Source organism: Lepus europaeus, chromosome 2 (genome assembly GCF_033115175.1).
Source record: "Lepus europaeus isolate LE1 chromosome 2, mLepTim1.pri, whole genome shotgun sequence".
Lineage (NCBI taxonomy): Eukaryota > Metazoa > Chordata > Mammalia > Lagomorpha > Leporidae > Lepus > Lepus europaeus.
In genome coordinates, this window is record NC_084828.1 from 152,902,717 (window position 1) to 152,925,444 (window position 22,728).

Here is a 22,728-nt window from a genome sequence, read left to right on the forward strand (position 1 = left end):
AACTGTAGACCTAAGGAAATTATATCCAATGTTTTCATTATATAATGGCTCAAAATTAGGATGTCTATAGATTTAGGAAGAGCTGAAGTCAGCTAGCTAGAAGCATTGAATAATAAAAGAAACAACCTTTAGCAGGTATAACAGAAAATAAAGTTTTAAAAGTGATTTTTCAACCTGTGTAATGAGGAAACTATCATTTTTTCTATTTTATTTCAACAATAAGACTAATTTTCACTGTATTTAAAAGTTTCACCAATATGACTTGTTACCTTTATATTGAGGTTCACCTATGAATTATATGGATAGCCACAGAAATCAAAAGGTATAATATTAATTACTGAGCTGTCTTTAAAACAGAATTATAACAATCCATAATTTATCCATTATTGTGGAGATCTAAGATATTCCATATTAGAGACTATTAATATATATAGGGACTATTAGCCTTATTAATTGAACCCCCAGTCAAACTCTACATTTTGGCAAGTTAAAGTACGTTATCCTCTATCTTGCCTCTTAAAGAAAGCAAATTACCAACTTCCTTCTGCTTGGCAACAAAACATGCTCTTTTATATAAAGGCAAGAGATATTGCCACCTTTGGAGGAAACAAGGTAGGGAGTGGAGAGGAGGGAAGTTTTTTGCTGTGGAATTAGGGGATGCTTCCTGGCCTGGAAGGACACACTCACACAATCTTCTGGCCCAGCCCAGCACTACTATGTTAGACTTTAGCAGCCAGGTGATCTCAAAGGTAAAATGGGGACAAACTACAAGACTTCAGTTATAAGTCACCAATAACCTTAAATTAAAAGGATTTAGTGACATTTTTACAAAAAATTTATGACCCACTGACAATTTACTTGATTTAGGACATACTACTAAATATAATTTCATTCTTTCTAGGTAACCATCTCTTAATTAAACAAACATTGAAATTTAACAATATGTCTTAGAAGAACATAATAGAAACTCAGGCAAAATGAAATTAATTATTGACTACATTTTAAAAATCACTATGAGGGGTTTATTCTCTTGGTATAGTCTTGTTATTTCAAAAAGAAAATGCCATAATTTTAATCAACAAGGCAGTAATTAGTTAATGCAGAAAACTATGAGAAAGAAAAACAGGAAAGGGAAGGAGGGAGGAAGATCAGTCAACCACAAAAGAAAGAAAAAGAGGTAGAAATTTAAAACTGTAACAAATACCATGTGGTAATCTTTCTGCCTATTTCTGATGGCTTTCTTAGGATAAAGTCATTGAGAAACAGAATTTCTGGGTGGTAATGGAAGAAGGGAGGAAGGAATTAAAAACTATAGTAAATACCATTGTGGTAATCTTTTTGCCTATTTCTGATGGCTTCCGCAGGACAGCCTTAAGAAGCAGAATTTCTGGGTGATGGGGTAGAAACATTTGTCTAAGTCTCTTATGCCATCCAGAAATAATCCCTCACTGCAGGATAGAAAAATCATTACCTCACATATCCTAATCTATATTTGATTAAAAAAAAATCTTGTCAAATCCCAGAAATTGTTATAATTTATTTAAATGCTACTGAGATTGAATTAAAAATTTGATTGGCCATTTGTATTTAATGAGTTGCTTATTTTGTTGTATTGAAGTATTTACTTTTCCCTGATTTCTAACAGTTCTCTACCAATTACCATTTTTTGATATAAACAATTCCCATGTTTACTATTTGTATTTTAATATTGATTATGATACCCTATGTCATGGTGAATTTATAAACTTTAAAACAGTCAATAGCATAAGTCATTCTTCATGATTTCTTTTACTGATTTCATGCCTGGAAAAATTTCCCTCACACTGACATTAGGTAAGAAGGAAGCTTCCTTTGTTTTCCATTAATTTTCACCTACCTGATTTTAGTTTAATTTTTTCCATGAAGAATAAACATCTATTTTTCTCCAAAAGAATCGAACTTGTATTGAATTATCACCCCTTCTTCAAGAAATTCAATGTTTTCAGAAAGTTAAATAATCCATTTCTTCCCAAGAGTTTTGAAAAGCCATCTTTATTATAAACTAGATATTTAGCTCACATTTTTTTCTAGGCTTTTACTGGTATCCCATTGGTTTGAATATTCTTTTTAAGATTTATTTATTTATTTGAAAGGTAGAGCTTCAGAGAAGGAGGGAGGAAGGAGGGGAGGGAGGGAAGGATCAAGATGGAAACAGGAAGGAATGGAGGGAAGGAAGGAAGGTGTGAGAAGGAGAGAACTGGGGAGATATCTCCCATGGTTCACTCCCCAAATGGCCCCAAGAGGCAGGCTTATTATACAAATTTTCCTTTAAAAATTACTTATGATTTACTAGAAAGGCAAAGAGACAGACGGAGAGGGAGTGACAGAGACAGAGAGAGAGAGAGAAACATCTTCAATCTGCTGGCTTATTTCTCAAATGCCCACAAAAGTCAGGTTGGCGAGGCCAAAGCCAGGAGCTGTGTGCTCAACCCAGGTCTCCCACGTGGACGGCAAGCCGGGCCTAAGTATTTCAGTCAGCACTGCTGCCTTCCAGAATGTGCGTTGGCAGGAAGCTGGAGCTGGCTGCCGAGATGAGACGCAGACCCAAGGCCATCAGAATGGGCTGTGGGCATCCAAGCAGCATCTCAGCTGCTGAGCCTAATGCCAATCCCCTGCCTGTTGTAACTTAACTATGTTCCATCGATACATATTTCCACATCATTTAGTTACATAAAATGCTATAGAAAACACTGGAGATTTTACTGAAATTGTATTAAAATTAACTTGAGGAGAGCAAGTACTTTTAAGAACACTAGATTTTCCTAATCTAAAAATTTGTAGAATTGCATAGTCCCTATTATTAAACCTATTGGCTCACAGGCCTATCGCCAGTTTTTTTCCTTTGTTGTAGTTGGTGGTAGTCTCTTATCGGGGTATTCTCCCCTTCAACATATTTTCTAACTAATTATGGCTGGTTTAACAAGGAAGAGTTCTTGCTAAATGTATCCTCCCACCTTCTTTTCTTTAATTTTATTTAAAAAAATTTTTTATTTGACAGATAAAGTCAGCCAGTGCCAGAGAGAGACAGAGAGAAAGGTCTTCCTTTCGTTGGTTCACTCCCCAAATGGCCGCTACAGCTGGAGCTACGCAGATCCAAAGCCAGGAGCCAGGTGCTTTTTTCTGGTCTCCCATGCGGGTGCAGGGCCCAAGCACTTGGGCCATCCTCCACTGCCTTCTCAGGCCACAGCAGAGAGCTGGACTGGAAGAGGAGCAGCTAGGACTAGAACCCGGTGCCCATATGGGATGCCGGCGCCGCAGGCGGAGGATTAGTCAAGTGAGCCACGGCGCCGGCCCCCCACCTTCTTTAAATATGCAATTCTCTCTAGCTTCTGTGATGTTATTCTGTTTATACAGTCTCCATCTGTTGAAGTATCATTCATCTTTCACTTACTGCAAAAATTATTAAATGACTGTAGGTACTATGGGCACAAAAGTGAATGAAGTGGGCAAGTTCCTAACCTTAATGGAACTTACAATCTAGAGAAGGAGACACATAATAAAATAAGCCCCAAAATGATTATACAACAAGTAGGCAGTTGGCACAGCAGGTGCCTGGGTTCAAGTCCTGACTTTGCTCCTAATTCTAGCTTCCAGCTAATGTGCGCTGTGTGAGGCAGTAAGTGATGGCTCATGTGTTTGGGTTTCTGGCATCCACATGGGAAACCAAGATGGAGTTCCAAGCTCCTGGTTTTGGCCTGGCTCAGTCATGGTGCTGAAAACATTTTGGGAGTGGGCCACTGGATGGGAGGTCTCTGTCTCTCTTCTCTGTCTTTTCAAATAAATAAATAAAATAAAAAACAAATGACTAGGGACCAGCGCTGTGCAGTAGTGGGTAAAGCTGCTGCCTGTAGTGCCAGCATCCCATATGGGCATGAGTTCAAGTCCTGGATGCTCCACTTCTGATCTAGCTCCTTGCTAATGTGCCTGGAAAAGCAGTGGAAGATGGTCCAAGTGTCTGGGCCTCTGTACCCATGTGGGAAACCTGGAAGAAGCTCCTGGCTCCTGGCTTAAGATCAGCTCAGCTCCAGCTGTTGAGGCTATTTGAGGAGTGAACCAGCAGATGCAAGATCTCTCTTTCTGTCTATCCTTGCCTGTCTGTAACTCTGTCTTTATAAGAAAATAAATATTAAAAAAAAAAAGAAAATGCCAATCTCTTTAAAAAATAAATGACTATAAAATTATGAATTATGATTAAGTGGTGGGTGTGTGTACATGGATGTGTATCTATAAAATACATGTACGGATGGCCCTCTTCATCCATGGGTTCTGTCTGCCATCTGTGGATTCAACAAACTAAGGATTTAAAATATTCATGAAAAAAACCCTCATCTGTATTAAACATGTAGACTTTTCCCCCTTATTATTCCCTAAAGACTACAGTATAACAGCTATTTACATGAAATTTACACTGTATTAGGAGTTGATTTAAAGTATATGAGGATGTATATGGGTGTGCAAATACTATGCCAATTAAAGGACTTTAGCATTCATAGAGGGGCCTAGAACCAGTCCCCAGGGATGCCAAGTGATTGCTGTCTACATAAACCCAGATTCTACTAGACTCAGCAAAGATGATATTCATGTCAACTGAGTCAATGAAATACCTACCACTTAAAGTATAAACACATGGAAAAAATTAGGCTGGCATATGAAAACAAGAAGAATAGCACTAAATCATATGTCAGGTGTTCTTTTTGCAAGGTGATAATTATGAGTTTTCTGAATACTGTTAAGATAATCTTTCAGAAGTTCAGTTTTGACTTCTGCCTAAATTAGAACTATATTTTCAACCACATGATAGAGACTATTGGTTTTGCTCTCAATTTTAGACAAGTAATATCTCATTAATAATTATAAGAGGCAAACATGTAGACAAAAAGAAAAGAGAGATACCCAGAAAGAGCAGTCATGAATTCAACATGCTATAAAATGGACAAAACACAATAAGAAATACTATATTGTCAGTATATTCTTGGTCTTCAAAATGTGTATTTTGCTTTCATTTATATTGTCAGCATTTTACCTTTAAGCCTTTATCCCTGTCAGACAGTTAGTAGTCATTGCACTCTAAACTCATGCCAGTAGAAAATAAAGGTAACAAAGTTTTCTTCATCAACAGCCTGTAGGCTCACAAAATTGAACCTGTTCTTTTATCTGCCTGTGTTCATTTAGCCCACCAAGCAGTCTTTATTAAAGCTGAGGCATCAGGCAGTCAAAGTTCATTAATACCATTTATATAATCTCTGCAGTTTCAATTAACTCAGCAAGACATTCTACTACATGATAACAGTCTCATTAATTCAATAAAATCCCATAACTATTAACAATATGGTCGATGTTAAACGGGGTGTCACCTAGTACAAAATAATAGCTTTAACAGCTTGTGATGAAACTCAAGGTTTTTTCTTAAAATTTGATCTGGCTAAATATTCAATCCTTATTATTTCTCTGCAAAGAATCTATAGAATTTTAAACATGTATATGGAATAATTAAGTGCCATTCAGGAGTAAGCTAATAAAGTGTTCTTATTCAATAACTGAAGTACTCTGTCTAAAGTATTAGTAATCTGATGTTCCATATTTCTATGTAGTCTCCACACAACTGCAGAGGGCTAGGTGCAACACAATGGTGGAGTGTGCAGTACTATGTTTTTGTTTCTTGTCTCCTAAGCTTGTCTCCATTGTTATAAGGCTTCCTTAATCTATTTTTTCATTCTCTAAAAAAAATAAGAAAACAGATGTGTAGCTTGGAATAATTTTATCATGACTTGCTACACTATTGCCAACTCTTTTACTGTGAGGTATTTTCAAATACTTAAAAAAGTACAGAGAACAATCAGAAGAGAGATTCACAATAAATGACAACTCAGTAAGAAGACAGCAGCAAAACATGAAACCCTGGATCCTTAATCGAGATGTTGAGATAGCATACTAACTAATGTTACCAGTTATCCCTAGACTTTGTGCTACGGGTATTCATGAAACCCTTCGACTTGAAGCCATTTTGAACGCTGACTTTTGTTATTTGCTTCAAAAAGAATTGTACACTGATGGAGACATTTTTTTCTCCCAGTCTCTTTTTTGGTTTGTTTACTTATTTACTGTGGTCTTTTGAGTTGATATATCATTTGTGGATATACCATCTTGTTTATGAAGGCCTCTCCTATTGTGAAATTACATAAAATTTATTCTACACTTTCTCTACTATTAATGATATTTTTAGTTTTCATTTATTTCTTTACTCCATTTGGAATTTTTTCACCAATAAAGATAAAATTTGATTTTCTTTCCTAGACAGAATAACAAATGTAAGAGGTCAACATTCTATTTGGTATTTTATATTATTAAGATTTCATACATACACTATCACATTAATTTGATCAAAGGACATTTATAGATATTTTAATATCTCCATTTGGCGATCTTTCCTTACCCAAATTCTGTGGTAAAACCAACACACTTAATAATGAGAAGGATAACAATAACAATAACCACAATACCAACATGAACTTTTGATGAGCGTTATGTATTTTTTCTTAAGATTTATTTCTTTTGGGGCTGGCGCTGTGGTGTATTGGGTTAAGCTACCGCCTGGAGTGCCAGCATCCCATATGGGTTCTGGTTTGCTCCACTTCCAATCCAGCTCCCTGTTAATGTGCCTGGGGAAGCAGTGGAAGATGGCCCAAGTCTTTGGGCCCCTGCACCAGCATGGGAGACCCAGAAGAAGCTCCTGGCTCCCAGCTCAGATCAGCCCAGCTCCATCCCTTGCAGCAATCTGGGGAGTGAACCAGCAGATGGAAGACCTCTCTCTCTCTCTCTGCCTCTCTGTAACTCTGCCTTTTATGCCTTTTCTTTATCTTTATTTAAAGATTTATTTATTTTATTTAACATGTTAAATAATTAAAATATTAATTAATAAATTTAATTATTTAACATGTTAAATAAAATAAATAAATCTTTATTCACCGAGAGAGAAGGAGAGACAGAAAGAGAGGTCTTCCATCCATTGGTTCACTCCCCAAAAGGCTGCAATGACCAAGGCTGGACCCAGGCTAAAGCCAGGAAGCAGGAGCTTTTTCAGGGTCTCCCTCATGGGTATAGGGGCCCAAGCACTTGGGCCATCTTCCACTGCTTTCCAGGCACACTAACAGGGAGCTGGATTGGAAGTGGAGCAGCCGGGACTTGAACATATGGGATGTCAGTGATGCAGGCTGTGGTTTTAAACTGCTATGTCACAGCGTTGGCCCAAGTATTAAATGTTCTGAACCCTATAAGTACTAATATTGTCCTCAATTAAAGAGAATGAAATTAAGGATTTGAAAAGCTAAGTAAATTTCTTAATATATAACTAGTAAATGGTGGAGCTGAGATTCAAACACAGCTATCTGAATACAGATCCAGTGTTTTAATCATGAAGCTATATTATCACCATCGAATAACTATAAAGCTTTTAGGCACTTAAAATAACTGTGTCCAGTTTTAAAAAAAGACACACTTATCTTAATTAAATTATCACTGAAATGATAATAGTTTGAAAAGCAGCAATATTTTTAGTTAAAGCTTTCAACCTAAAGCATGTTACAATTTTTCATTTACTCAATTTCTACTTCATCTCTCTCAAAAAACATGCACAGAGGCTGTAGTGTACTTGGTAAGGCAGCTGCTTGTAGAGCTGGCATCCCATATGGGCATCAGTGCAAGTCCTGGATGCTCCACTTCTGATCCAGCTCCCTGGTAATGGCCCAGGAAGGCAGCAGAAGACAGCCAAGTCCTTGGGCCCTTGCACCTACATGGGAGACTGGGAAGAAGCGCTTGGCTACTGCCAGCCCACTTCCGGCTGTTGCAGCCATTTGGGGAGCGAATCAGCAGATAAAATCTCTCTCTTTCTCTCAGCCTCTGACTCTCTGTAACTCTACCATTCAATTAAATAAATAAATCCTTTAAAAAAGAAGATATTTCCCTCTTTATTTAAAAAATATTTATAGAGTTTTTGGTTGTCATTTTGAATAGGATTTTTTTCTTTTTCAATCCTAAGAAACCATTGTCAGCATGTAATTAAAGACATATTACTAATATTAAAAATAAGATAGAATTATTTCCTTTGGCTACTCTATATATTCAATAATAACAAATGCATTATTTAGTATAATGGTAATATTAGTTTACTATCTTTAAATCTGTCAAGTGTACTTCAAATTAAATATACTGGTTTTATTACAGGTATTTTCTGTTACATTAAATTGAACTTCTGTAATCAGTTAGATATATAATTTTCAATTACTTGAAAATTTATGAATTTAGTTGGAATTCCCAGAATATATATTTGGAGGAACACATAAAAATGTATGTTTGTGTATTTTTATTGAAACATCATAGCTTTAAGTAGAAAATCTAGGTATATCTTTTTTTTTTTTTTTTTTTTTTTGACAGGCAGAGTGGACAGTGAGAGAGAGAGACAGAGAGAAAGGTCTTCCTTTGCCGTTGGTTCACCCTCCAATGGCCGCCGTGGCCAGCCCGCTGAGGCTGGCACACCGCACTGATCCGAAGCCAGGAGCCAGGTGCTTCTCCTGGTCTCCCATGGGGTGCAGGGCCCAAGCACTTGGGCCATCCTCCACTGCACTCTGGGGCCACAGCAGAGAGCTGGCCTGGAAGAGGGGCAACCGGGACAGAATCCAGCGCCCCGACCGGGACTAGAATCCAGTGTGCCGGCACCGCAAGGCGGAGGATTAGCCTATTGAGCTGCGGTACCGGCCGGTATATATATATATATATATATATATATATATATATATATATATCAAAAATTTTACCCTTTAATGAAAATAAAATTAAATAACTTTCACTTTAGTCAAATTACAGGATCACAAAGAAACCACCTAAAAATGTCAAAAAATTTCATGAAATTTTTTGAAGTTCTATTACTGGTAAGCTTTAAAAAGTAATGGGACATTGGATTATTTTTAAATGACATATCACATATTTGTAAATGCAATATTTTGGAACAATATTTATACATGCAACTCTGAAGTTTTATTACTATATTGACTTTAAAGATACTGTTTATAAGCAAACTCCCAAAACTTGAAATCTTGAACACCTTATAGAAGACAATTTGGTGGAATGTCTTATAATGAAGAAGAAGCCACATGTGCTTCAGTGAGCTTACTTTTCTCACCATGCACCTGACAAGCAGCATTTGCAATGCGTTAGCATTATGATACAACTTTGGATACAATAACGGCTGCATTATTGCTCTATCATTTGTCAAGCTGTAGAGACAATTTTGAGTCAATGGATGCCACCTGTAAGATATTTTCATTACCTGTTTATAAAGCAACTGCTCGTTTTCTCTGGCATAACAGAAAAGAACATCTGTAAGAATCTTTCTCACATTTTCTTGTTGGAAAAACTGCATTTCAGGAAACCTAAAAAAACAAAACAGGATTGAAACCGACAAGTACGGTTTTGAGAATCACTCTCAACTTTCATCTCCAAGCAGTGTCAAGGTTGCTGCAGGATTTAAAACAAGTCTGTATTAGCCATGCAACTTGCATCCTTGGTGTGGCTGAGAAAGTGGAAGAAAAGAGGAAAATCATATTGCAGAGGTAAATGACATCATTCAACATGGAAACATTTCAAATTTTTTCACATACTCAAAGGCTCCACATATATGAATACAACCATTTTAAAGGAAAGTTTAGTTCATCTGTTTGGGAGTGAAGAGTTGGTTTGTTTTAGTCTATGAGGTTTTCATTATTAGAATATGATTTTGCAGAAGTATCAACTTCTTTAAGAAATCACTGTCCCTTTTATCAGAACTCAATTACTATATATGATCATACTGTCAACTTCAAAGTATCAAAATGTAGACTTCAAGTGGAACAAAATTACTAAGCATTGTTTTTTTGTGTTTTTTTTGACAGGCAGAGTGGACAGTGAGAGAGGCAGAGAGAAAGGTCTTCCTTTGCCGTTGGTTCACTCTCCAATGGCCGCTGCGGCCGGTGCACTGCGGCCAGCACATCGCGCTGATCCGATGGCAGGAGCCAGGTGCTTCTCCTGGTCTCCCATGCGGGTGCAGGACCCAAGCACTTGGGCCATCCTCCACTGCCTTCCCGGGCCACAGCAGAGAGCTGGCCTGGAAGAGGGGCAACCGAGATAGAATCTGGCGCTCCAACCGGGACTAGAACCCGGTGTGCCGGCGCTGCAAGGCAGAGAATTAGCCTGTTGAGCCACGGCGCTGGCCCTAAGCATCGTTTAAATGCCCTCCTAATAAAAAATTCTATCAGGTGCTCTGAGATAATGTGAAACAGAAAATATGTAGAGAAGCTACCTTAAAAAAAAAAAGTTTAAATAGTTAAACACACAACTTCAAGAACCCAAGATCAAAATCACAGCAATGAAATACACAGTGAATATGTACAGGTTGAGGGAATGTCATTTAGGATTAAACAGTTAACTGGGTTCAATCCCAGAAGGTCTGTACATGAATTTTTAGGAGAGAAATTACAAAGGAACATCAGTGGGGAAGGTAACCAGATGAGAAGGAAAGATGAAGTCATAAATGGAAATGAAGATTCTCAGCATACAACACAGAATGGTAATTAAGTAATCATCAAGAAAAAGGAATTCTATGAAATACTGCCAGGTGGGAACAGGACAACCAAAGGAAAAGGTGGGGCAAGTCTGGAAAGAGCCTTAGAGGACTGAATTTGCTGCTGGAGGAACAACACAGGGACACCACATTTTCGAACAAAAGAATAATAAAGAGAAGAGTATCTGAGTGGGAATAAGCCTGAAAGAGTAGAGTTTACAGGAAGGACATGAGTGCATTACAACGAAGTGAAATGACAAGCCTGAATAGAAAAGCTCGTGTTCAGATTCATGAAGTGCGATTTCTAGCTATGTCACCTTCAGCAAACGATGCTCCACTGGCTCATCTATTAGGTGGGAATAATGCTACTGATCTTGTGATCAGGATGCGATGTGAAAGCATCGAGAGCAGCGCCCACAAACAGCAGAAACTCGGAAAGACAGGTCTGTGCTGGTCTCTGGAAAATGGTACTTCAGGGGATAACCATACGAAGAGTTGCTTTAGGAGTAGAAAAAAGAAAAAGTGGGTCTGGAAAGGAAGACTACGAGAGCACGGAAGTACAGACGTTGCTGAGACAGACAAGCTCTCCTGGTGAGTCTCTCCAGGAGCAGCAGTGGCTGCTTTATCTCACATTATAACTCCCACACTGTCGCCTATTTTTGATCTTCTGCTAGCTTCCTATGAAGTTATAAGTTGCTAACAGATTTTGTGTGTCCCTTCCTTAACATGTCTTTGGAAATTTTTTTCTTTTTCTTCCTTCCTCCCTCCCTCCCCTCCCCTCTTCTTCTCTTCTCTATATATTTATTTGAAAGTCAGAGTTACAGAGAAAGAGGGAGAGACACAACACAGAGAGAGATCTTTCTTCAGCTGGTTCACTCCCCAAATGGCTACAAGGCTGGGGCTGGGCCAGGCTGAGGTCAGGAGCCAGGAGCTTCTTCAGGGACTCCCACACAGGTGGCAGGGGCCCAAGCACTTGAGACATCTTCTGTTGCTTTTTCTAGGCCATTAGAAGAGAACTGGATTGGAACTGGAGCAGCTGGGACTTGAACCAGTGCCCATAATGCATGCTGGTGTCGCAGGTAGTGAGTGGTTTTACCCACAATACCAGTCCCTGGAAATTTTTTTATGCACACTGGCACAACCAAATTCTATTGCTGGCTGTTACAATCTGAATGTATTATGGAAAAGAGTATTAAAAAACTTTTACATTAACTGTGTAACAAATATCTATATACTATATAAGAGTAGGTTAATATCTAAATACTAAAAATGTAAAACCTTTTTGCTTTGGAAACATAATTATTTATTATTTGTCTTGGTTTTTTTTTTTTTTTTTTTTTACATTTAAGTTCAAACATTTCAAGTGATGGCCAAATCACATTGAGTGATTGCCTCACCTAGACATCTTAAGGACAATACTTAGGACTTACTATTAGTCAATTGTTAGTTTCTTTCTTTTCTTTTTTTTTTGACAGGCAGAGTTAGATAGTGAGAGAGAGAGAGAGAGGAAGGTCTTCCTTTTCCATTGGTTCACCCCCCAAATGGCCACTACAGGAGGCACGCAGCGCCGGTCCGAAGCTAGGAGCCAGGTGCTTCCTCCTGGTCTCCCATGCGGGTGCAGGGCCCAAGCACTTGGGCCATCCTCCACTGCCTTCCCAGGCCACAGCAGAGAGCTGGACTGGAAGAGGAGCAACCAGGACAGAACCGGTGCCCCAACCGGGCCTAGAACCTGGGGTGCCAGTGCCGCAGGCGGAGAAGTAGCCAAGTGAGGCGCAGCACCGGCCCAATTGGTAGTTTCATAAAAGATTGCTGCTATATCTTTTTTAAATTTTAAATGTTTAATTTTTTTAAAGCAAGCAAATGTCATGTATTTCATATACACAGATTTAGGAGCGCAGTGACACTTCCCACCCCACCCTCCCTCCTGCATATGTCCCTACCCTCCCTCCTCCTTCCTTTCTTATTATTTCTTTTAATTTTTATAATGATCTACTTTCAGCTTATTTTATACTCATAAGATCAGCCCTACACTAAGTAAAGAATTCAACAAATAGTAAGAAGAAAAAAAAAAAACACTGTTCCTCAGCAATAGAGAGAAGGGCTGCAAATAATCATAGAATCTCAAAATGCCAATTTTGCTCATACACATTACATTTTTTTTTTTTTGTACTCAGTTACCACAGATCAGGGAAAACATACGGTATTTGTGTTTTTGGGACTGGCTTATTTCACTAAGTATAATGGTTTCGACTTGCATTGATTAAAAATATAAATTGTGTTATATACCAAGTCATGGTTTCATTTAAATACAGAGTAACTACCTAAAAGATCAAAAACTAGAGATCTACAAGAATTAAATTGCAGACAGATAAATCACTCATTTGTAGCAAATACCCCATCAACTGAAAATGTGTACTAGGCAGACGTAGCAAAGCCACACAACAGCACACTTTCTATAATTCTACTCTTCAATGCTGAGTTATAACTTAAAAAAAAAATGACTTGTTCTCTAAATACTGATAAACAATCCATGGTATCAAGTAAGTAGGCAGAAAGATATACAAAAGTTCCAGGAGAAAAATCTAACAGTTGATGGTATTTCAGAAGTTGTAAGAAGAACTGACATTCAGAGACGTTTTGGTGTGAAGGAGCTATGGAGATTTCCAGTCCCACTCAGACATTAACAAGCAATGAAACAAAGCATAGAGAAATTAATACCTGAGCCAAAGACCTGGGTAGTTAGCAGACCAGCAGACCAGCCACTTCCCTAATCAGTTACAAACGACTCAGAAAAATGCAGGTAGGAAAAAAAACCATGAATTGAGAATCACACTGGAGTCAGCACTGAAGTGTGAAGAACTATGCCTGGACAATAAAATATTTCCAAGTACATATTTGATTATCATATTATTAGGATTCAAGCAGAAGCAATTACTTGTCTAAGAACCAGAAATTAGAGAGAAAACCACAGTGAACAGAATTTCTGGAATAGTAACCAGCAGTTTTTTATTTGTTGGAAGTTTCAGAATAGCTTCCCTATCTTCCATTAGGACTTGTAGGCTGTTCTTTACCCCATGCCAGTGGTTGCTAACTCAGAATAGGTAATCTCAGTATCAGTCTAACACAAGTATCAATGAGAAGGCAAATCTACTTGTGAAACAATAACAAAAAACACTGAAGACTGACCCAAGTTGGATTCAATAATTGTTAGGATATGATAAAACATACAGTTTCAGGCACAAAAAAGAGAAACTGTAAAACTTCAGAAAAGATGGAATAGCAGAAAATAATTAGAATTCAAACTATTATTTCATGATTCACTCAAGCTAAAATAATTGATATGAAGATAAAGGGGGGATAATCAAACTAGGGACTGAAGACAGATTTTTATTATCAGAAAACAAAAGTATGGAGCTGGTACTTGCTGTAGCAGATAAAGCTGCTGCCCGAAGTGCTGGCATCCCAGATGGGCGCTGGTTTGAGTCCCTGTGTACTCAAGTATAAAATAAGGAACTGGGACATTATCTTGCACTAAAAAAAAAAAAATCAACTCAAAATGGATTAAAGACTTAAACATAAATGAAATGGTAAAACTACTAAAGCAAATATAGAGGAAAAGCTATACAATGCTGATCTAGGCAATGATTTTTTTTTTTTTAGATTTGACAAAATGCAGACAATAAAAACAAAGACAATGAGATTGCATGAAAACTAAAATCTTCTGTATAGTAAAGAAAGCAATTAACAGAGCAAAGAGATAACCTACAGATTGGGAGGAAATATTTACAACCCACATATGTGATAAGGGTTTAATATAGAAAATATATAAGTACTCAAACAACTCTATAGGAAGAAAACAAGTAACTCAATTAAGAAATGGGTCTGAATAGACATTTCTCAAAAGAAGGATTTGAATAGACATTTTTCAAAATAAGACTAACTAAAGGCTAATATTAAAAAGTTCAACATCACTAATCTTTAGGGATATGCATATGAAAACCTCACACCTGTTAGAGTGGCTATTCTTGGAAAGATAAAAGACAGTTAAGTGTAGGCAAGGATGTGGAGAAAAAGAGAGCCACCACACACCTTTGGTGGAAACACAAATTAGTACAGCCATCATAAAGCCGAGATAGAAAACTAAAACTAGGTCCACTATATGATTTAACAATAGTGCTTCAAATTGTCTTGCTGGAAAGATTTTAAATCAGTATGTGGAAGAAATGTCTGCCTGCCCATATTCATTTCAACATTGTTCGTAATAGCCAAGATATGAAATCAGCCGAAGTGTTCATCAACAGATAAAGAATATATATATATATATATATATATATATATATATATAATGAAATACTAGTTAGGCTTTAAAAAAGGAAAGAAATTCTATCAGTTAGGGCAACCTGGATGAACTGGAAAACATTATACCAAAAAAAAAAAAATACAGAAAAAGACAAATGATCAAGTTCTCACTAATATGTGGAAGCTAAAATAATGGAAGTCACAGAAGTAGATGGTAGAATGGTGGTTACCAGTGGTTGGGGAATAGAGGAAAGCAGGGAGAGGACAATCAGTGGGTACAAAGCCCCAGATAGGCTATTTTAATTTCTGAGATCTAATACACAGTATGGTGACAGAGGTAATCATTGAGTACTATTCATTTCAATGTCACTAAGAGAATAATTCTCAGATGTTCTCACCACAAGAGATGTCAAATATTTGAGATGATGAACAGATCAATTAATTGATTTAATCAATCTATATAGTAGTCACAAACCACATCACTTTATACCCTATAAATATACATAATTATAATTTATAACTACAATAAAAATAGAAAAAACACATGATTAAATATTATATTGAAATATAATTATAAAATGTTTTAAAATCTGCAAAATAAGCAAAACTAACAACAGGTACCATAATATTTGATGTGAGTTTTCTATTTTGAACAAAAAAATCAAAATTGGTAGGCAATATAATTTTCTATAAGTTTTAAAACATCTTTCATTATGAAAATTTCAAACAGTAGTAGAGACAGAATTGACAGAACCCCATTCTATCCATCAAATAGCTTCGCCATTATCCAATTCATGAATTCATGCTATATATATATATATATATATATATACTTCTTCCCAAATGCTGCATTACTTTGATGCTAACCCTAACCATCACTTTATCTACATGTTATAATTGTACCTCTAAAATATAAACACTCTTCAAAAACATAACATAAGTTATCACAACACAGCCAAGCCAAAAAAAAAAAAAAAAATCCACTAACTTAATCAAATGTCTGGTCAACTTTCATATTTCTCAGATTTCCCAAAAATTTTGAGTACTTCGTTCAAGGTCCAAGAAGTATTTATTGACTATAATTTGTTATTATGTCTTAAGATTTTTTTTTTTTTTTACTCTACAGAATTGTTCCCCCCCACCTTTTTCCTTCCAATGGAGCAGATTATTTATCCAAGAGAAACTATTCTATTTGCCTTTTGGCTATCTTCTTGTAAGACTGCAATATGCGGGAAAGAATCAAGAAGAGAGGAGTGGAAGGTAACTATACAGCAGCATTACAGCCTCATTAGACAGGAACCCAGATGCCTGATGGGAGTTAGTTGGAAAGACTCTTAACAGGGCAATGGTCTAATGTAATATAAACAATCAAGAAAAGGCAGGGAACTATCTGGGCTGTTATAATTTCACAGACAACAAAGAGACAAAAATAATATTTCCAAAGCAAGAAAAGGGTTAAGAAAAGAGTGAAATGACGAAGAGCTTTGTCACTGCATTATAGAACATAATTAGGTAATTAGAAGTATTAAAACAGACAAAGCATTGGGCCCAGATGAATTACTGAAGACGTAAGTATTCAATAAGATGCCCCAAGGGAAAAAATAAAGCCCTTGGTGAGGGTTTATAATCCTGCAGTAGGACAAAGCAGCACTGGAGGACTTGAACGAACAATAACTGATGCTATGCCCATATTTCAAAAACAGAAAATCAAAACAAGTACTCATCCAAAATTTAAAATGAGCTGATAAAAACTCCCCAGAATATTATTAAACACCAAAATAACTATAATACCTCACTGTGGTTTATTATTTTAGTCAAGGAAAACTGAAAAATCATGCCAAACCATTAAGTAGGACAATGTGACACAGAATGAAAGCAGACACACCAAATTCTTTCTCTTCCTGTGCTAGAGTTTCACCTTTCTTCCTATTCAATCACATCTATTTTCTCTCCTTCCTAAGCTCACAGTTGGATTCACTTCCAGCTTCCTTTTCAGTTAGTTGTGGACATATGATTGGGTGCTAACCAACACACTGAGAGAGAAATAATGAGTGACACAAAATCCACCTCGCCCCACACCCCTGACAGGCACCTGTGCACATACCCCCTTCCAGCTGGGGAGAATGCAAAAGATCACCAGGGAGATCTGAGAAGCTGCATGTGGACTGTAGTATTTAAAAATATGTCTCAGAGTCAGTGGTTAGCCACAGGTTAACATGTTAGTTAGGACATCCATGTCACCTACTGGAGTGCCTGGGCTCAATACCTAGCTCTGTGTCTGGAAGGTAACAGTGATAGTTAAAGTAATGGGGCTCCTGTTCCCCATCTGGGAGACCTGGATTGGGTTCCTGTCTCCTGAGTTTGGTCCCCTGAGTATGGCTGGTTCATACCAGAGAGTGAATCAGTGGAAGGGAATGATCTCTCTATGTCTCTTTGCCTCTTAAACAAATCAAGCACAAACAGTGAATTTAAAATGCATCTGCCAGTTCTTTAACACGCCTCACTCTGGGGTGTGGCATGAAAACAACACAGCTTCTAGTGGTGGGCTTCCTTTCTTCAGCTGCTCGGCATCGAGCACCTCATGCAGGAGGACACTGAGTCAGTCTCATGTTCACACCCCACGAAGAGGAACCATCGTGATCCCCCAGCCCTACTCAGGCTATCAAATGTCCACAGGTGCAATACGTGCCTCACTGCAGTCTCAGACACACTCCTCAGCCGGGCCCTCCGTCTAAGCTGCTCCCAAATCCATGACCCAAAGCAGCTAGGAAGCAGTAAGTGCTTATTGTCCTGAGTCACTATGTTTTGGTTGATGTAGCAAAAGAGAAGGCATTGATACCAGACGCTGGGATACTGTTAACAAACAAACTAAATGACAAGATAAAAGTGTTTATGGGAGTAAACAGGAACCAGAAGGGTTTTCAGGAAAGCACCAGTGAAAGATTCAAGGCCATGAAAGAGACTGTTAGAAAGAGTGACAGTCCTGAAGCAGCCTGCCAGCGAAGACTTACCTGAAAGTGAGGAAAAATATATGGGAAAAATGAAGGAAAACAGTTCCCTATTAGGAAGTCAGAGAAAGTCTGTCAATAGAGTAATCTCTGCTTAAATAAAAAACAGAAAATACACCTAAGAAACTGGGAGATGTAGCTATGGAGAAAACCAAGCAGAATGTTGTAAGTGCTGTCTGGCTTTTTCTTTTTATAGTAGAATGAAAGAAAAGAAAAATCAAAAGGAAGAACGAGGTGCTAGAATTTGCTGGGTTTGAAAATAGAACTCATCCTCATTTCTAGCTTCTCCAGTTAGCAACATTAAGGCAGTTCTTTTGGGCAAAGATCAAATATGGGTCAAAGGGAAAAACAAGATCTAAACATAACACCAAAAGTGTGACTGTAAAACTCTGTTAAAATTTCAGAAAGCTCTAAGGTGATGCCTCAGAGAATCCTTAAGTCACACAAAAGTCCCCAAAGATTTTTAAAGCTTGCCTCTCAGAACCCCTGGCAGTCAACGATACTGCGAAACATCCTACCCTGCACTTAACAGCCTCTCACAACAAAAGACTGATTGGCCCCAAATGTCAATATTTCCAGAGCTGACAAACATTGCATATACTGCATTAGAATAAAGGAACCCAGTGGGCAGAAACAGTGTTAACTTATTTAGTCTCCATCTCTTTCTGAGTAAGACTCAAGACCTGGGTTCATTTACGTTTCAGGCATCTGCTTCATAGAGTGCTTTGCACACTGAAGGCACTAAATGTTTCTGCAACTGAAGAAGCAAACAAGATGAAAATGAATTACAGAATTGAAGAAAGACCTCATTTCCACTTAAGCCATTAACAAGTTCTATCAGCTTACTCGTCACATTCTCTCTTTGGCAAAATGAAATGTTTTAACTAAACAGCTACTAATAACACAAATGGCTCCTATGGGGAATATGATGATACAAAACAGAAGACATTAGAGCTTAAGATGTAGAAGAGAAAATACATATTTGGAAGATAATTTTAAATACATGTTATTTTACCATATATAATAATGCACGGTAGGTAAAAAGTTCTATACATTGTGCAGTCTTGCCTTCATTAGAATTGCTGAAAAGCCCAGGAGAGCATTTCAGGCATGGAAAGCCAAGACACTGTGGCAAAAATGTCCTACATGAAGGATCTTTGTGAGTGAGACCTCAGTGGAAAGAATGGCCATCAAAGAAGGATGTACTTTTCTCTAAAGGGAGGAGAGAACTTCTACTTTGCTTATGACTTTGTCTAAATACTGATGGAGTTTGAGGATTCAAAAGGCTTCCACAGCCTAGGCAGCTCATGTCAAGAACCTCAGGTGGTCACTGACGTCATACATAAAGTGTTAATTGTTAAATTAATAATAGGAGTCACTGTGCACTAACTTGCCATGCAGGACCTCTGTCCTCAATGCATTATATTATGAGAGTTAACTAAAACTTGTTCTCAGGTTTTGTGTGTGTGTGTGAGTGTGTGCACAAGTTGTTGAAATCTTTACTTAGTATAGGGTTGGTCTTCTGTGTATAAAGTTAATTGAAAATGAATCTTAATGGAGAATGGGACAGGGAATGGGAGAAGAAGGAGGAGGAGAGGTGGGAGTGTGGGTGGGATGGTGCGTGTGGTGGGAAGAATCACTATATTCCTAAAGTTATACTTAGGAAATTTGTATTCCTTAAATAAAAGGTTTCTTTGGGGGAAAAAAAAAAGAGTATTCAACTTCCATAGCAGTAGCTGGTACATACTAATTTCTCAAGTAGTATTTGTTGAAAGAGCAAATACACCTACAAAGCCACAAACATACAAGCGAGGAAAAGGAAAAGGCAGTCTGTGCACTCAGGGACCAGGACTGGGAAGGTGGAGCAGAAGCGAATCCTGGGCAGGGGGCTGCAGCCTCTAAGTTGTTGTTGCAATTAATAAAGAAAATAATGGCTGGGAATACAAAATTTATTTTGCAATTTTTCAACAACTAAGGTTAAAAAGAAAAGAAATTTAAAACCTTAGCCCCAACATACCCAAGTAGCTTCAATTCCAACTTTGCCTAAATGTTCTGAAAAGACTGTGTTACTCTCCAAAACACAGGATGGCTGCTAGTAACATTTCAGGATGGAATGGTACGTGACCATCCACCAGATTTTACCTTCTCTTAACCATACAAGCCCACAACTAACAAACTTGGCTAATTGAAAACAAAGAAGATGTCTAGAGCACACATCCTGCTGGTACGTAGCTCAGTGTAACATGACAGTGCTGCCCTCCTATCGCTCGCCAGTTCCCAAGATCAGGAGCATCAGACTGCTGATCAGAGCCCTGAAATGTCTGTTCTGCAGCAAATAAACCTTTATTTTCACTAAGATACTAAAAAAATTTAAAAGTTTTTAAAATGCTCATAAATTAGTATAAATGTATGCTTAGAATTTGCAAGCTTGTATGGAACTGAAATGGCAAAAACACACTAAAACAGGAGTGGTAGAGGAAAACACATAGTACTAAACATATATGTGCAACAATAATTATTTTGTTTTCACCTTATATATCAAACAAGGAAAGATTATAGGCCATTTGACAAGAGAAATTGTTTCTCGTATTCCTGAAAATCTGTTTCTTTCCCTCTTTAATATTTAAAAAACACACACACAGGTTGCCGACGACTCTTAGAGAGCGGCTTGTGTTGTAGTTTTCACTTTCTCGGCTGTGAACAAGTGCATATGTGAGGGCTGGTCGTGCATGCACAAGCATGTACTTTGCCTACATTAAATAAAATCACAACACAACACCAAGTACATCCACTCATTCATGTGTGCCTGCAGTCCACCTCGAGGAGACTGAAAATATAAATACAAGCTGCTATTTTGGTGTGATCACACGAATATGGCAGCTTGTATTTTTTTTTTCTCCTTAACATTTTAACACTGGGCAGATTGTCTGCATTAACACACACCAAAATCAATTCTGCTCTGAAATTGCTTATAAAATCCTCCTTCCCTGAGGAATTTATTTTTTATTTAAATAAAAACTGGGCTTGCAGGAAACTGTAAAATATACTGACATTTAGGACATTTTAACTTTGTAAAGTGGGACAGTCAATGGACCAAAGTACTGAAAGTGTTTCTTCCAAAATGAGAATTAAGAAGGTGATAGTCTTTAAAGCAAAAAAAAAAAAAAAAAAAGCAAAACAAAACATAACACCTCACTGTCACCTCTGACAAATTACTTTTTTTCACACGAATAAAAAAAATTTTCAAAAGTAGTTCAGTTTCCTGTCATATATTACAGTGTAACATAACTATAATTGACCAAAAACACAGCTAAAATTTATATACTATAAAAAGTCAATGGTTTTCTTAAAGAGAGAGAAAGCAAATAAAGGTAAAGATATTTAGCATAGGTCAAATGTAAAAGTGCAACATGAATAAAAATGTAGAAATAAATATACTATACAACAATACAAAAGTGAATTATATATAATGCTGTCCCCATTACAGTTGCCATTAGCATTTGAATATCATGAATAAAGACTCAATTTTAAACTTAATTTACACTTAGTTTAAATTTAAGTAGTCAAATATAGCTGGTGTCTATCAAAATGGACAGCACACGTCTATAAAGAGAATTTTAGCAATTATTAAAAAATCAAAAAATATCAAATGATAGTATTAAAATATCAAAGCTTGATTAAGTAGATTATTTCTGACGTTTGGCCCACACTTAAGCCTCAAACAAAATTAAGCATTAAAATGAGAATGTTCCATCTTTAAAAGTCTAACCATGGCATGGATATTCACATAGCAAACAGAAAATAACTAACAAATATACTAACCAAAATGTCAGCTACAATAACTAGAAACACAAAAGACCTAAAAATTGAAGATAATGGCTAACATTTCCAACAATCAGATAAATGTTAAATATGGTCAGTTAAAATGATAAAAGTAGGTTACAGAATTTTAATCATTTAATTTGAGAGAGAACACATTTGAAGATGAGACTATTTGGCAATAGCTTATAAATGTTAATTTGCAAATGATGTTATAGATGCTGTATATATATTTTTAGAATAGACCTTGACAGACCAAATAACATACTTCTTTGGCAACTAATATGGAAATAATATTTTTTCTTGAACTCATTATTTCTCACAATTTTAAATAATGCTGAATTTCATTTAATGTTAAAACTTTTGAAACATGGCAAAACTTGTTCAGAATACATAACTGAAGCTCTGAATTAGAAATGCTGTAAATTGGAAGTTCCTTGATTTACTTTTGATTATCAGTTTTTTTCAATAATAAAAATGGAAATAGTAAATTCATTATGTTGAGATACAGAACACTTAATTGAAATGAATGTAAAATCCTTTGAGGCTGAAAAGAAAGGGGGGGGGGCTAGTGGCATAAAAGAATATTAAAATTAGTTGAAGGGAGAGATAACATTTAATACACTGACATATCCAAATCAATTAAATGCAATGACAATGTGGCTAGCGCTGTGGCTCAGCAGGTTTTAAAGCCCCCATCTGCAGTGCCAGCATCTCATACGGGTGCCAGTTAGAGTGCTGGCTGCTCCACTTCTGATCCAGCTCCCTGCTAATGTGCCTGGGAAAGTGGTAGAAGATGGCCCAAATACTTAGGCCCCTGCACCCATGTGGGGATATCTGGAAGAAGCTCCTGGCTCCTGGCTTCGGACAGGCCCAGCCGTGGCCATTATGGACATTTGAGGAGTGAACCGGCAGACAGAAGATCTCTGTCTCTCCCTCTCTCTGTAACTCTTTCAAATAAAATAAATATTT

General features: G+C 37.2%; 1 protein-coding gene across 1 annotated transcript in view; it reads right to left on the reverse strand.

The window, feature by feature from the left end:
* The window catches only part of TBC1D5 (TBC1 domain family member 5), a 625,580-nt gene that overhangs the window by 240,229 nt on the left and 362,623 nt on the right, over positions 1-22,728 (reverse strand). The window contains exon 10 of the mRNA XM_062215140.1: positions 9,362-9,464. Coding sequence (XP_062071124.1) covers positions 9,362-9,464 — 103 coding nt within the window. The remainder of the gene's footprint in view (positions 1-9,361; positions 9,465-22,728) is intronic.